Source organism: Schistocerca nitens, chromosome 4 (genome assembly GCF_023898315.1).
Source record: "Schistocerca nitens isolate TAMUIC-IGC-003100 chromosome 4, iqSchNite1.1, whole genome shotgun sequence".
NCBI lineage: Eukaryota > Metazoa > Arthropoda > Insecta > Orthoptera > Acrididae > Schistocerca > Schistocerca nitens.
Window position 1 is genome coordinate 440,404,038 of NC_064617.1, and position 17,873 is coordinate 440,421,910.

General features: G+C 37.5%; 1 protein-coding gene across 5 annotated transcripts in view; it reads left to right on the forward strand.

Annotated features, from left to right (window-relative positions):
- Positions 1-13,637: 13,637 nt before the first annotated feature.
- The window catches only part of LOC126251434 (uncharacterized), a 191,323-nt gene continuing 187,087 nt past the window's right edge, over positions 13,638-17,873 (forward strand). For 4 of the 5 annotated variants that reach the window (XR_007545734.1, XR_007545735.1, XM_049951858.1 and 1 more), the window contains exon 1: positions 13,638-14,241. Coding sequence is in view for 3 of the 5 variants with exons in the window: in XM_049951858.1 (XP_049807815.1) it covers positions 14,138-14,241 (104 nt within the window). In the remaining 2 variants the exon portion in view is untranslated. The remainder of the gene's footprint in view (positions 14,242-17,873) is intronic. The other variant, XM_049951856.1, reaches the window with a different exon arrangement.

The window sequence follows — 17,873 nt, forward strand, 5'->3', positions numbered from 1 at the left end:
AAATAAAGCTGTCTAAAATACATGTAGGATCTTTGTCATTTTTGAAACTTATTAGTTTTAGGCTGTCAAATTCTTAACAAAAGTAGAAGAAAGACTTCTGACTATATTACTTCTAAATAAAATATCCATTATAGCTTAGCCACAAAATATGCAAGCATCTTGGCATATTAATTTGCAAAGGGATGAAAAATCTGTATCAATGACCTGGGAAAGACAACATGGCAGGGGTGGAATTGCTCACATAAATCATGAAACTTCCATTATACTTCTATCAAGGACCACTAATTTCACAACAGCCAGTGTGAAAGGGTTCTTTGACATCTGGATAGTTATCATATGTAAAAAATTGTAATTTTGCTTACTCTGCCACCTCATACAAGCCATAAGCTGCAACGTCTTGTCTTTTAACTTCTTGCTTCTCTGAAGTTATTGTGTGACACAGGAAATTATGATCTAATGGCAAGTAGAGCAAAATCAGTTTGGTGCAGAATTCCTCCTTGCCTTCACTAACAGAAATAATACAGTGCCTTTACAGCTTATTTGACTGAGACTTCAACCTTAAAAATAATTTGCCATCTATTTCTACTATTGATGTTCCAGAAAAGATTGTGGCTTCAGATCTCAACATTTCTCTGGAAACTTAAGACATCAACACTAGCGGCAGAAGAACTGAGGTAATATCTCTGGAAGACATTTGACCCCATCCCAAGTCCTACTTTGTAAGAAGAAAAACAAATCAATGATTTAATTACACAGTCCCATCAACAATATCTCAAGTAAAAGCTTGATTAATAGAAGAAGTGAAAATAAAATCTACCAGGGCAATCAATAAGAAAAAAGTATAGGTGTGAAAGAAGTAACCTCAAAGAGAAGTTTAGCTTTGAGGACTCGAAAGAGTCTTAAGGCTCTGTTCCCTATGAGGACTGTTCTTCAGAAGTGAGCATTTCTAAAGATGAAGAAAGCTTACACAATCATCAAAATTTCAGTTTGGTACTGAGAAATTTTTAATGCCTGCTGGACAATGTGATGGAATTTGTCAACCAACATGATCCAGTAATCACAATACAGTTTCAGCATTATCCACACATACTTTAGAGCCTCCTAAACAATCACAATAATTAGAGCACCATAACATGTATTAATAAACCTGATGCTTAGTTATCACTAAGCAATGGTATCCTGAACAAAAAGTTCTCACTAAGCATCTATTAAGAATACATCTTTGCTCAGATTTCAGTAGGGAATCCAAACCTGATGGCCATATTGTGACATTTGCAAAAAGTGGCATTAATTACAGTGCTATAGCTGTAAGTTCTTTCATAGTTGAGGATATCGTTGAACTTACTGAAATTATAGATGAGAAACTCAGGATCATAAAGTCATTTGAATTTCGGAGCAGCAGATGCACTTATCTAGCTGATTTCTACATTCAGTACCTCAGTGAGACTCAGCTCAGTGACAGCACAAAGACAACATCAGTAATGGATTTGTGCAATTGTGAACTGAAACTGATATTGCAATTAAAAAGCACAATGTACAATTCCTGGGAAAATACAGGATACATTTATGTGGAATATGGATGCCCACACTCTCGTAATCCAATTGGGTACAAATTTGTTTGCTTTTTATTTTCTTTTGAACGACGCTTTAAGGGACATGAATCCCATTTTCATGGATGTTTCTTGTAAATTATGCAATTTACTCGAGATGATGTTTGTGTGTGAACCTCTGCAATGTTTAGTTGTTTTTGCTTTGTTTAAATTTCGAATTTTGACAAATTTGTCATTGACGTCCTACAAAGCGATCATTAATTACATTATTCCATGTGTATATCTCACAGTAAAGGTAACTTAACAATGGAACTATGCAACACCGCACAACGAAAACGTGAGGACTAAGTTTCACAATACACAAAAAAAGCCCTTAAAACTTGGAATCAGATCCCAGAAAGTGCCGTATAAAAGACATATGAAAATGAAATCGTAACTGGCAGCAGAAAAAGTTGTTTTCTGAACTACCTATTTTTCGAAAATCGCATGTTTTTGCCAGCATATTCTAACACATGAACTGAAACATAAAATTGATAATACATCCTCTGACGAATTACAATAGCCTAAAATCTGGCCATCTTCTGAAACTCTAAGATCTTCCAGTGCTTCCCAAAAGATGGTTTTATACACTTCACACATTTCTGATCGCTCGCTGACATAGTACAAGCACAATAAAAGGACAATATCGAGTTGAACTGTGAAGAAAATAGCAGACCTTATTCCCTCTAACTCTATTCGACCACAGAACTCAATCGCTGTTGATAAGTGCGCAGCGCGTTTATGTATACGTCATTTTGACGTCATTTCCGAATGGTTCTGGACCACAACGTTCCCCTTTCAATATGGCGTCCACTGAAATCATGTGGGCGGGTATGAATGTCACAGCACAGGTTATGGCATCAGGGCTGTGACAAGAGTTAAATACAAGGAAGACGAAACCGCGAAACCTAAATGTTGGATCCGAAAATAGATTTCGGTGGCCACAAACATATTTTAACAACCAGCTGGCATATAAATACCATGTTCAGACACGCCCCACCCCGAATATTTTACAATCTTACTGTATTCGTTCATATAGGCATTTCGAATAACTAATTTTTGGTTTACGGCCGCCACGTTTCAGTCAGGAGCTATTTCCTACATATAATCCACAATTTATACAATTCTTGTGCTCAGAAATCATGAAGTTTATTCGACTCACTTTTTTGGTTATATATATTAAGTTTACTTATTGAATTGTACATCGCACATACACACACAAACACACACTGCTACAGAAAATTGAACATACCAAGGTAAGTAGATCATACATAAGTTGCTGTTCTTGTAGTTCCAGAAGCAGCGCAACTGCACCTGCCGACCACTCTTTTCAGTTTTTTGAATAATAAAATGAAAACACAATGAAATTTAATGGTGAACAGCGACAATTGCTTCATGATAACTGCATCAGAATGCTTGTATTTGGAAATACTACCACTAGGTAGCAGTGGTGGAAGGAAAGTGGCGCAACAAAGTATAACCTAGTTGAACTTTTTGTGGCAGGACTGAAGTTGCGTCTCTGAAGTTGCGCCACTGAAAACTGGGAGTTCCAAAATGCACTTGCATTACAACTGCAATTGCCACCAGCTGTGGCGACGCTTTATTTGCATGTGTGAACCCAGCTTAACAGACAAGTAAGTTAGGATCTAACAGTATTGGAACATAAAACTGCATACATCTTGTGAGAATCTCCAGAAATAATTCCAACGAGCCATCTTTCATTGTAGTGGCATAGGCAACATCCACCACAATGCCCTTTAGAACAATCAAGGAATTAGTTGGGTCTGACTTGGGAATGATCATGTGCCTGTTGCAACGTGGCTGATAAAAACTGTTGTTATTCCTGTGCACAATGTATTCCAATAAGGTATAGAGACCAGTATTGGTAAACAAAAGGGTAACTAGTTATAGTGTGATAATTGTGGTACAAGTACTTAACTGTGGTAGTATAGCTCCATGTAGTCTTTCTTATCAGTAGATATTATTTTGGTGAAGGCAAGTAGTATTACTACTTATATTTTTATCAGCAAAGAAAACAATATTAATGATTGACAGTAGTAGTTTGTGTAAGAATGAATACAGCCTTTGCTGAAATTACAGGTAACACACTACAGTGCAGTAAATAAACCATCTTCCAGATCTAAAACTATGAATGGCTTGCAGTCCTTTAAGTGTCTCTCACAAAGAGATCACACAGAAAAAACTAGGCAAATGACAGCACACTTAATGGCATAAAAGTAGTCAAGGGCATATTCAGCGAAGGCCAGCGAAAGGCATCTGTCTTCCTACCCCTGCCAAGAAAAAGAAAATTATGAACTAGGCAAAATCTAAGGTAGAAGGTATGGCTGTAGAGTGTGGCAATGCTGAAAGCTAAATAATAAAAAATACCATAATAGTTACCTATTACAGAATGGTAATATAAGGTATGACTGTAGAGTGCGGCAATGCTGAAAGCTAAATATTAAAAAATACCACAATAGTTACCTATTACAGAATGGTAATATCAATAGGTTTGGTGATCAAAAAACTTAGTTTTGAGCTGAATAATGTAGGAAATTTTGCTTGCTTTCCTTCACTCCTGCTCTTTCCAGGAACCAAATATAAGTTTGTCTCCACTGATCTCCCCACCATCTATCCAGTGCAGAGCCTGAAGTATATATTGCAAATAGTTAAATAAGGCATTTTTCCAGAGAGACTGAAATATACTGTTGTTGAACACCTCTTTAATGAAGATGATAAAGAGTGATCTCAATAACTACCGACCAGTTTCACTGCTGACATCGTCTTCCAAAATTTTTGAGGTGGTGGTGTGCTCTAGAATAGTATCTCACCTTGGCAGCAATAATAGCTTCAGCAAATCACAGTCTGGATTTCAGAAGAGTTGCTCTTCTAAGAATGCCATTTACATGTTCACTCACCAAATTTTGCAAGCATTAAATAACAAAATCATGAAAAGTGATATTTTCTGTGCTCTAAGACATTTGACTGTATGAATCACAATATTGTCCTAGATAAACTGAAGTTTTGTGTGATTGATGGGACAGCCAACCAATGGATAATGTCGTATCCAGCAAAAGAATGCAGAAAGTTGTACTTAGTAATTCAACTCATGTAGGCCAGGGACATAATTCTGAATTTGGAGAAGGCACATATGGGATTCCCCTAGACTCAATCTCAGGTCCGCTATTGTTCCTTCTGTCTGATACACAACATAAAGAACTAGTTCTTTTTAGAGATGACACTAGATTTGTAATCAGTCCAACTAGTTTTCTGTGAATGTAATATTAAAAAGACACAACAAATATAGTTCTATACATCTAGGGGTACTAAACTAATGATTAGTGCAATGTATGGTGAAGAAATAATAAACAGGGTGGAAACTTCAAAATTCTTAGGGTTCCATATTTATGAGAATTTAAATTGGAAAAACAAATTTAGAACTCTGAAATCAATTTAGTTCTACCACATTTGCGCTTAGAACTGTTGCAAGTCTTTCGAATAGACAAATCATTAACTTGATGTATTTTGCATAATTTCATACAGTAATGTTCTGTGGTAACCCATCCTTAATAAAGAAAGTCTTCATTGCACAGAATGTACTGTGAAAATAATGTGACATGTTTGCCCACAATCAATTTGTAGAGATCTGTTTAAGAAGTTAGGCATTCTTACTATCGCTCCACAGTATGTTTGTTCCCATGAAGTTTGTTATAGATAATCTGCTACAGTTCAAAAGGAACAAGGATATACATAATTACAATACCAGAAGAAAAAATGATATTCATTACCTCATGTTAACGTTGTCTTTAGCACAATGCTACAACAAAAATTTCTGATCTCTTACCCAGCGATATAAGAAGTCTGACAGACAGAACAGTAAAATTAGAAAACAAACTGAGAAAATTTCTCCTTGGCAGTTCATTCTGTTCCATAGAAGAATTTCTGTTACAATAATGTGTAAAATGTGGTGGATAGAAATTATGAACTCACATCTGTATATCTTTTTTTTTTGTAAAAGAAGAAAAAAGAAAAAATTTAGCAATGTTCAAAATGTAACTATATGTACAAAATAATTTGCATTGTGAATGTAAAATGGCTTATTCCACGTCATTACAAACGATCATGCAAAATGACACATGGATCACTGAATTTCTCAAGTTCCTTCTTGAATGGACCAGAATGAAAAAAATGAATATAAAGTTCCTTCTTCCTTTCACTTCTCAGTGATTGACAGTGAACTGATATAGATCCAAAAGACTTTATTTATTTATTTATCCAGGTATCATCTTACAATGATACAGAATTTGTCATCATAACACAATGAAAATAAATAGCTCAAAATATACATACACAAAGAACACATTAGAATCCTCTTATTAGGATGGACAGGTAGTCGGTGGCTGTGATGAAGGAACAAACCCAGCATCTGCCTGAAATTATTCTGGAAAACCATAGAAACCTTAATCAGGCTGACCACACAGGGCAAACTCCATCCTCCCAGAGATGGGATCAGTGTTCTCAGAACTGCACTCCCTTATTCGGTTGGTCACTATTATACATTGTTGTTTGATCTAGGCATTTAGCTTTGATACCTTATAACATAAAATGCAGTTTTTCTTTTTGTCACTGCACAGACTGAGGATACCTACTGGTGACTCCTAAACCAAGAACATGCTGTTCTGTCCTTTCTCTGACTCCAGACTACTTGGAAAACTAATTCCAGGCATGTAAACAATCAATTATATATTCCATGCATGGCCTCATGTCCTCCTCTCAGTTCAACTGAAAAAAATGTCAGCATCTCCCTGCGATGAGTCAGATGCTGAACCCAGGAGAATGACAAAACACTGCTATCATGCACTGTGGATCTTGGCATATGACTATTGTAAAAGCATTTCAAAGTTATCATGTACTGTAAATTGATAGGCTGTTATAGTTATCCCTTTCATTTTTAACCACCACTCTGTCCCCTCTAAGAAATATTGAATTTGTGAAGAAATCAGTTGAAATTATTAATAATTCCACAATGAAAATAGAATAGTTTAGAAGAGATGACTTGGGATGAAATTTATAATGAACCAAAAGCTGACATGAAATTTAATCTATTCCATGACAAATTTATCATTATTTGAAAAAAACTTTCTGCATAAGGTAATCGGAAAGGACATTAAAGAGCCATGTAAAACTACTGTGGATCATTAGGGGTATCTGTTGACAACAACAAGTTAAGATACTGCAACTGCTGAACATATCAAAAACTGCTCAAAATTACTAAGAAAATATATTTTAAAAATAAAGGAACGTGTGTATTGTGACAGAAATCAGTTATTCCAATAATAGGATGAAAACTATTCGGAATGTAATAAAATGGGGGATGAAACACCCAAACCAATTTAGTTCACCCATATTTTCACTTCGAATCACTGTAATTGCTTATTTCAATTCAGTAATGTCACATGGAATAATGTTCTTGGGTAAACCACCTTTAAGAAAGAAAGTTTTCATTGCTAAAAAACGAGATGTAAGAGTAGTATGTGGTGTTCACCATGATAATCTTGCAGATATGTGTTTAAAGGGATCTTTACATACTCAATATTAACATGTCAAACCGGGAGAAAGAGTGTGGCACAATTACATTAGCATTAGCTGGCGAAAACAAACAGCCAAAAACAATGAAAAGAACGAAATTGGTTTGCCAGTGGTTAAAGAAAAGGGATAATTTTTTATATATGAGTCTGTTGATGGAAATCCAAACCACTGACCCAAAAGATTCCTTAAACTATAACAAATTACTTTTGATGGAATGGGAAAAATCGTAAACCAAGCTTGCTTGCAGTCCAGCACTTCGGTGTATAAATGTCTAAGCACTTTCTATCTTCTGCTTTTTCAGCTCCCTGTGGAACTTTGTTCACAGTGTATTAATTTTCTTTTTCATATCTGCTATTTTCACATCTGGATATTGCAAGCAATAAATGTCTAATAACTGCTGATACCCCAAAAGGTTTATGTTCCTATCCAATTAAACTGATAACCTTTGATTCCAAAGACACAGATTACTCCTGTAACATTCAATAACCTGCAATGTTAATTGTGTGCTCATTTCCCTACCTAAAGCCTAGTTTCCACGACGACACTAGGTTGGAGGCACCTGCGCTGCCGGCCACTGCACATGCGCGCCGCGCGTTTCATTAACTCGTCAGTGAAACTAAACAGTTTCGGTGTGTTCCATGAGTTTTGAAGTTATGTGAGTTCGTCGAGTGTAGTCAAACTGAAATATGAAGCGGGGAAGGAGAATAACGTTCGCTTTTGCATATCTATGCCTTCCATAGGTGTTTGTGAGATTTCAGTGATGCAGATTACAAAAATAAGCACCATATTGCTGCTCCTGAGACCGTCACATGCGATCAGAACATAGATAGTTTGATAATATCTGAGGTGTAGGACAAAATTTATTGAATTAGGAACACATATACAACTGAATTAAGAAGAATACACGTAAACGTAATTCTAGCTATAGAAATGCTCTTGTGTACAAAACTAAAATCCCATCGTTCGAGTTGACCGACTCTTTTTTTTTTTAAGGAATATTGTTGACAGGAGGGAAGGCTACACAAGTCAAGAAGCTACATTCCTTATTCATTATACATCTATTTAAAACGTCGCAGCAGTGCTCCCCATTCACATATGTTTGAATTTTAAAATATTGCCACTACAATTCTATCTTCAAGGGAGTAGTTTCCAAACCATTCTCTTCTTAATGTGGTCTGCTTCGAATAATTACTGCAGTTAATGTTAATAATTATCACGCTTAATAATTATTGGTGTTAATGAAAAAGCATCATCACCAATTAAAACCGCATCTTATAGCATGCCAAGTGTTCTCGATTATAATGCATGCAATGTGATATGTAATTCCAGTTATTTTGACAGTGTTTCATGCATTACAATATATTTATTCCTTACCGCATAATTAACTCTATTTAGAAGAAACGTTAACAGTTCTGGTGACGTTCTAAGATTATTAAAAGAACTTCTTAGGTCTTCCATTACAAATTATTTCAGCAAGGATGCTGAGCAACCGAGCTGACATCTTTTCTTCACCCAGTCGCGAATCAAAAAACGTTTCTTTTTTTCTTATGCAGCGATTCCACGCAACAAGCTTTAACTTCATCACAACTCGTGTGACGTGCAGCTGCCAAAACTTTCATTTCAGACACGACTCCGGAACCACAATAAGACGAAACTGAAGTGTATACTGGTTTTGCCATGTCCACAGTCAAATATGAAACCATTTACGTGCAACTCATTCTACACAACGAGTGGCGCAACCCAATGTCATCGTGTAAACTAGGCTTAACTTTCTATTTGAATTCGAGACTACAAGAAGTGTGAATGTAAACAGTAGTTCTGTGATACATGCTAGCTCCATGTGGCTGTTTTGCAAAAAATTGTAAACAAATGAACAGTAAATAATGTCAAAGCAGACAATATATTTGGGCCCATCAATACTGCTGTGTCAATAATTTTAATATTGATAATATGTCAATACTCACCCTCAGATGGTCAATATTCTGGCACCATCTCAATATATTGACAATAGTATTGAACATATGAGGGCCCCTTAAGGAGTTAGACATTTTGACAACTGCCTCACAGTATATTAGATCCCCATGAAGAGTATTGTAAATAATCCAGTGCACTTCAGAAAGGGCAATGATTTACATAATTATAATATCAGAAAAAAAGATGATGTTTACTGCCCAACATTAAGGTTGTTTTAACACAAAAACGGCGCACAATGCTACCACCAAAATTTTTGATCACTTATCCAGTGGCACAAAATCTCTTACTGTCAATAAAGTTATATCTTAAAACATATTGAAAAAACTACTCCTTGACAACTCCTTCTATACCATTGAAGAATTTCCACATTTTGAATGTGAAAAGGGTGGTGGGCAGAAAAAAAGAAATCACTACTGCATTTAAAAAAATTGTAAATTGTCAGCATATAGCGACAGTTACGTATCAGTGGGTAAAGAACATGAAACCAACTGATTAACTTAAACAGATGTATTTTAATAGTGGTGTATCATGATTCTGTCAGGTATTGTGGACTTTTACTGGGACATGAAGCAAGAGCCAGCCTGATGTCCAGACATCATTTCACAAGAGGTATTTAAAATGAAAGAGTACTTATTCAGGAAGCTGATGAAGTGAAAGAAGGTAGCCAGCTCCTCTGAATAATGGAGTTGGGCAATATTACATCTTTGGCTAGACTCCTGCAGTAGCTGACTAAACAAGAAAATCAGAACAAATATCGTAATTGCCACCCAATGGCAACACCAGGCTGCTCCAGTCTGTTGTTCCTCCTGGGGTAGGGCGTTAGTGCTTGAGAAGCGCTGGATACAGGCTCTCAAAAATACCCCTCTCCCCCCCCCCCCTTAAAAAGAGAGCCTCCCTCACCTGACTACAGCAGGCCAGATGAAGCATCCAGAGATCTTACAAGGACTTTGTCTCCAGTAGCTGCAAACAACCACCTGAGCTGTAGATCGTATGCAGACTACTTAGTGCCTTCACACTGCTGTGTCATATGGCTGGGGACAGTCTTCTATTGGTGACCATCTCCCTGGTGGGTCGCACATTCAAGTCTGAACTCGTGGCTGCCAGGTCTCTCTGATGCTGCTCTTCAGTTCCTGAAGGTCTTCATGATTGCTGATCACGCCCAGTGCAGGTATAGGCCTCTGAGTTCAGCAATGCTGGATACTACATTTTAAATACTGTATTTCCTGGTGTGGTATTCAGTGACCATGAGATAGACAGGCTGCCAAGAGCTACACCTGACACTCATTGGCAACAGCTTTGCTCATGTCAACCTCTATCATTGCTAATATGTGTCACCTTCCAGGCCAGCAGTTGCTGACATTGGTGCATGGTATGCCCACAGCCCCCAAAGTTATCAAGGGGCAATAGCTTCTCACCTGCTGCATTTCTGTTTCCTTATCAAAATGAATCAAGCACTATTTTAAACAGCAATGTTTCATTAATGGCTTGCTGTGTGGTCCCACTCACCCAACCTTTACAGCACACATCCAGGCGAGGAACTGGAACCTTATCATGATTTACAAAAGGCCAAATCCACCACCATGGTTTGGGTCAACTACCACCACCAAGTTTCCGATATCAGAATGTTTCCATCCGCTTGAGCATTTCATTGTGTTTTTTGTTTGTTTTTCGTTGGTAAATGTAAGAGTAAATGGTCTGGTTGCATGATTATGTGTAGAACTATTAATGAAATCTGTTTTTTTAAACAGTTCTTTATAATTAGTCAGGCTATTTGTAGTTATTATTCTTAGGGCCCTTTTCTGCAAATGTTACAAACCGATAATAGAATCCTACGAGCATATCACACTCAAGACACTCTTTTGCTGGGTTTTTTATGAGTTCATTCCATGTTAACTGACAATCAATAATCATCCCTAAAAACTTCATGTTTATTACATACTCTATAGGTTTATCATCCATACTTAATGAGACAGAGTTTTGTTTCCCTTTTTATACCAAAGTTTGTATTGTTTGTTTTCTTTATGTAAAATGTAAATTTATCACATGTAGCCCAATACTGAACATCCTCGAAGGTTTCGTTTGAATTCTCTAATTGAAATTCAGGTGTTCTATGAGTGATTATGATGTGCTTTCATTAGCAAAGGAAACTTGTCTTATTCTGTCTGGAATGTCATTGATATTTATTGTAAACGTAACTGGACCAAATACACTGCCATGAGAAACATCTATGTTTATGTTCTTGTCTGAGAATTGGTTTTCTAAAAATTTGTTATCAACAGACGTGTGAACTATCTCTATCTTTTGCACTCTGCTCTGCAAGTAAAACTGGAAACACATGTTTGCTATTCGTCTTACATCTAATGCTTCTAGCTTCTTCAGTGCTATTTTATGGTCAATGGTGTCAAAAGCCTTGGACAAGCCCAAGATCATGCTCGTAACAAGGTCATCCTTCTCAAGAGCTTCAAGTATTAATTTTGTGAATTCTGTAGGCCTAATGGTTGCTATTGTACTTCCCCACTTCAGATATTCTACTGTTTTTCATTAAAAAGGTTATGTGTATTCATGTAACTGATTAGCTTATATTTCATGACAGATTCAGTTACTTTTGAGAATGTAAGCATCAATAAAACTAGCCTCTATTTTTCAGTTCTCTCTATATTAATTTTATTTAATAAGTGCATGAGCTAAGCATGCTTTAGGTACTCTGGAAAAAACTGTGCAAAAGGACTCATTCATTATGGTATGTTTGTTAATGGAGCTTGTATGATGACCATGAATGCCTTCAGAATAGAGGCTGGAACCTTATCTATGCCTTCTGACTTCTTCTTTTTTAAATCCTGTATCATCTGTCTGACTTCAAGTTCTGTTGTGGGAAACAACTTGCTGTGTAAGTCACTGCAGGTGCTTCATGTGTTTTAGGAAGATTTTGTAACAAGGAGACGGCCCCCTCGGAAGCAGTCGTCACTCCTGTCTCTGCGGAAACGCAGACGACACAGGAAGTGCCGATGGAGACCGAGGGAGAAGAAGAAGACGAGCCGTTCGAATGCCTCCCCCTCCCCAACAAGAACTGTGTGAGGGAGGTGCTCACCAAGATCGCCGATTCCCTGCGAGACGGTAGCTACCCCCATCATGATCATTCTTACCATTTCACGGTAGATAACATCCCTCCCCTTCCTCACAAACCTTATGATTTCCACTGGGGGTACGAACCCTTAAACCAGAAGCTGCGCGGGAGGGAAATCGTCAGGCGTGGAGATCTGGAGCTCATAAACAAGCACCCGATCTTCACGGACGAGGACTGGAAATACATGACTGAGGAAGCAGTCAAGTATATCCGAACACAGACGCCGCCAGTGGACTACTCCCGCCTGAAGAAAATAGAATTCGGGCAGCCAGGAAGCAGTAAGAAGAAGAAGAACAAGAAGCCGCCGGAATCAGCCGGCAGATAAGCTGCTGCATCCACAGAAACCAGAGGACAGACCAACACGCGAAGAAAAACCATTCCAAACCGAGAGGACTTCAGGAGGAACAGCTCAAAACAGCTTAAACTCCGCTACCTCGGTCCAAGGCAGGCCCATCATTATAGTGAGTGAGTGAGTGAGTGAGGAAGATTTTGTTGTAACTTCCCCCCAACAACAGAGAAACTATCTTTTAAATATGTGTCAGTCCATGAGGAGTTTCTGTTGTTCTACCCTATCTTTGATTTGTATATTATTATACTGGGGTCTGCCTTTTCCAGTTTCATTTTTGTGATTAACCATACCACTTTGCTTTTATTTTCTGCTTTGATGATGATTATGAGGTCCCATACTCCGAGGATCATAGGGGATGATGAGGGAGACCCGCACTGCTGTACTAGTCAAGGTCCTAGTGGAGGTGGTTTGCTGTTGCCTTCCTCACCTATATATATTATTTTGTCACTGAATGATATTTTGCCGCTTCCTGTATAGTAACTTAAGAACTGCGGTTCTCTAAGAAACTGAGTGTCGGGGAGAACTTTCTGATACCCACAGTTTTCCATCCATTTTTCTTAGTGGCTGCTGTTGAAGTGGCTACTTTTGGAAATTATTCCCCGAAAACTAACTTACATTACGTACAAAATTCAGAGAACTTAACATCTACACTGTTTTCTGATACACATGCAACACATATTTTATTTTCCGATGCCCTAAAAAAAGTATGTATGTTATGTTCTGAGAAGATCGTTTTGTAGGTCCGCAGTTTTGTAGTTGCCTACAAATGCCCTTTATCCACACCGCGGATACGAAAGTTTATATGTCTTATTTTATTTTTTACAGTTTAATTCTGGAATAGACAACAGACAAAGACGAAAATATGTGAAAACTGTTTTAAAAGGTGGTATACAGAATATTTACGAAAGAAAGCAAATCTTCATGACCACTATCGATATATGGGAAATATCGACCTGTATTGTATTTGCGGAAACGGAAGCCATTTTGACTTTCGTTTTTTAAAACAAAAAAACCGAGCATTATGTGAAAGGAGAGAGGTGTGGTTTGTTGTTATCGACAGAGAAATGGTGTGTAGTGTAGTGGTGTCGCCCATTCATTCAGTGGCACTCCGTCCCAAAAATATGGACAGCAACAGTTAAAACGGGGAATATAATGGCAAAGGGGGGTATGTTTCAGAAAGAATCGCTACTCTGTTGTTGACAATGTATACCAGCTTTTGACACTTTTCTCCAGTAGTGAAACAAATGGCATGAGTGACAAGAGTGGAATGCCAGTTGTATGGCGATGCTCAATTGTGGATAGTAACGCTAATTTAAATACTTCACAATAAAGTTGTCCTTTGTTTACGAATGTGTCAGTTTGCTTATTGACAATTTCCGAATAGCTTCAGAGAGAGTTACTGAATGTTTTCGGGCTGTGATTACTGTATTAATAGGTTATGTTTTGTGGGCGTTGCAGGCGTGTAACTTGAGGAAGTGGGGGGGTCGGGTTGAGTGCTGTGGAGTGCAGAGGATGACCAGTTGGGCCGAGAGGATGCACCGGAGAGCCACCACCCTTGGGAGTGTGGTTACTTCTTGCGGCCATGGATCTGGTCCATATCCTCACAGGCTTGAAAAGTGAGTTTCATGTTGTTGAACACGAAAATAAAACAAACACTTTATAGATGATATATTGCCAACAGCTTTTATTTTACGGAAATAAGTAGTAAAATAAACTCCTTAAATAGCTCTTGTAAACAGCAGTTTGATGATAAGACCCATATCGTTGTAGTGGACTGACACATTTTCAGTTGTGCATCTTTTCCTTTTACCATTCTGTTGTGAAATTTGCATTTATTCTCGTAAATAGTTACACTACGTAGCCTTCGTCCAAAGACAGGCGACCTTATATCTTTTTTGCTGGTGTGTGTGTGTTTTTCCCCTGCTGGAAAGAAACAATTTTATAACATCATTAAGCACAGAGAATCTGGAAATATACAGCTTAGACGTTTTACGTGAAAAAAAAAAGAAAAACATAAAAACTGACCAGGACATATGATTATATACTGTTTGTGCAGATAAGCGAAAGAGAGCATATGGGGCTTTTGGGTGGCTGTTGTATCTTTAGAAGAGTGACACTTTATAGTGAGTCTTAGAGAAACACTCATATTTTGTGAATCAGTTGTTTACTTTGATGCAGATGCTATTATAAACATACGGAGAACAATGTTGCATAAAGGAGTTTTAATGAAATGTTCAGTGTTTTATAAATAATTGACATTATAAGCTTAATTTTAATGAAAGATTCAGAGAATACAGAACGCTACATTATCAGAGGTTGTCTTCTCCGTGTACAAAAGTGTTATGCATACCATATCAAATTTATCTACAAGTACTGTATAATTTAAACGAATGCAAGCATTTTTCCAGAGTATACAGACTGTGTAGTAAAGTAGGGCTAAGAGTTTCTATGCTTATTTGCAGATGTTTAGGCCTGTATCGGCTTTTAATTTATCTGTTTCAAACTTACAATGTCTGTTGTGCAGTACACATTATTTCATACTCTGTAGCTACTTGTATTACTTCTTATGCTGCTCACACAAATCTGTATTCTGTAACAGCTTGAAGTTTTTGCTGTCAGATACTGTTTTGTTTCGTACGAGTAGAGACTTTAAGGAGCAGAAAATTCTGTCAGTGAATGCAAACATTTATTTAGGCTACAAGAAAGCAATTAATTTTGTTGTAAATGCATCTCTTGTTTAATCTCTTATGGGTTGTGGGGTCGACAGAAGCGTCCGATCCCACGCGTCGGCTTTGACCCGTGACGTAAGGGAGTTGTCGTGTGTGACGTCATGATGGCGTGGAGTTTGGTTTGAGTGTGGCTGTCTCCAGTTCTGTTTTATCTTATTTTATTTACTTTTCTGATCTGTTCGTTCTATCTCGTGAGATTTTTTTTTAAATTTAAAAACACTTATTACTTATTTTAATTATCTGTTTCCTCCAATTTCTGTTTTAGTTTATTATATTTATTGTTCTGATCTGTTCATTCTATCCCGTGAGATTTTTTTTTTTTTTTTTTAAAAAGACAAAAAACACTAATCAGCTACTGAAGCATCTTTATCTTCTGTGGGTTGCAGGGGTTACGACCCCTGTGGAGGTGGGTGAGTATTCATGCATGGCTGTCTTCACTTACACGTTGTAGCTACGCAAGGCATCTAAATTTGTTTATATTTAGTTTGCCCCCACCCAAAACACCCCATTTCCCGTGCTTGTCCCATTAGTGTCATTAGGCTTCTTGTGGAAAGTGTGTGTGTTTGTTTTTGTTTCCGCCATATTTGTGACGTCATGAGTCAAAGCAGATGGGCGGAATCGGAAGCTTCCATATTTCCGGGTTGTGGAAGTTTGTTGTACAACAATGACTCACTGATATACAGACTGTGGCTTGTTATTTTTAATTTAGTTCTTTGTAATAAATGTGCTCATTTCTTGTGTTGTAGTTATGTATGTCACAGAATTTGGATGTGTGATCCTGATTGATAGTTTATAAAAACAAAAAGTGATTTCTATATAGGCCTACTTATTTTAAATTCAGTGCATTAGTGCTTGTAAAATGATTCTTCCATATAGTGTTCATTAAGAAAAATGATGATCATTCCACTTGGGACCTGTGAAAGGTACATTAGGTTATTTGTTTCAGTTGTAAATATTTGTCATGTATTATTGTTTTTCTGACATGTTCTACATCCTGGAGGACCTCCTCACTATGGATCATTTGGAATGAAAGTAAATCTAATATGATCTAATCAATGTACAGGTTGGGGCAAATAAAAGTGGCCGAGAGAACAGAGTTCCAGGGTACAAAGAAACACAGCAGAAGAAAGGAAATACAGTACTAACTGACTGTAGCAGATGTTGAAAGTGACCACTATTCATCTCTTGGCCTTTTTGGGTCCTGGTCAGCAAGTTTCTGAATGCAGATCTAAGCTGGAATTACTGTAGCCTCATCCGAAACGTTTTGCTCCAGTTCTTAAATACTGAGGGATGTTGTGATACACCTTATAGACTTAATGGGTCCCCACACAAACTAATCGCACACTGACAGATCAGGTGACCTGGTTGGTGACCTACCAGACTGACCTCTGGTAACAACTGTCAGGCGTGAAGATTGTGTAAGTGTGCTCTGAGGTTCGGCCAGGTGTGTGGGCAGTTGCTCCATCATGTTGGATATTAGTGGTGTTGTTACATATGTCCAATCGTATACACTCATCCAGGCCACTTTTACTTGCCCCACCCTGTCCATTAAGAATTTACAAGGAGATATTTGTTTCAGTGGTATCATCACATTAAGTCTCCCTGTACCCCAGACTATCCATCAGCATAACAGCTCTCTTTTGTAGTACAAGTATTCTGTTCAAGTGCACATCAGCAGCACAAGCCCACAGCTCTATCCCATAAATTATAAATTGAAAAATTATCCTATTGTATAATGTTTTCAGCATTTTATTACTTACCATTTTGGACAGCTGGCTAAGTACAATTAATACTTATTTTCCTGCATTCCAAGTTGTAATGGTTCTCCCATCAGATATTGCCATCCAATTGCAAACCATGGAATTTACAGACTCCAGTGTCTGTAGATGAAGGTTCGTAAATATTTGCTATGCAGCTTGTCAGCTTCTGATTGTTGTTATTGTGATTTTGTGATATTTGCCATTAGACCCTGGTTACTAAAATATTTAGTCACTTCTGATATCCCAAGAGTTGAAACTTTTGTTAGCTCTTTCTAATCATCACCATCAAACAGCAAAGAGGTATGTCAGCATAAGTAATTGTATGAGAATTAGAAGATTGTACAATATTTACATATATGATGAAAACAAATGGTCCCAGTAGTGAGTCCTGAATTACAATTTCAGTTGTAGACTAAATGTTGATTTTTTATTACTGTGCTTTGGGGATTAGAGAAGCATCCAATTCCACCTGTCTGCTTTGACCCATGACGTCACCAACATGGCGGAAACGACCATTCTCAACATCTCCAATATAATGCCTATGGCATCATTACATAAACAAGACAACAAACACGAAAATACATATAAAACCAACAAACACATCTCCTTCCAAAAGTATGATCAAACTAACGGGACCAGTGCGGGAAATTGGGTTTTTTTGGATGAGGACAAACTAAATATAAACACATACAGACACACCACGATCCCGAACCACACGAAATGATGCCATAAAAACACCACAAAATTCCACTAAACTCA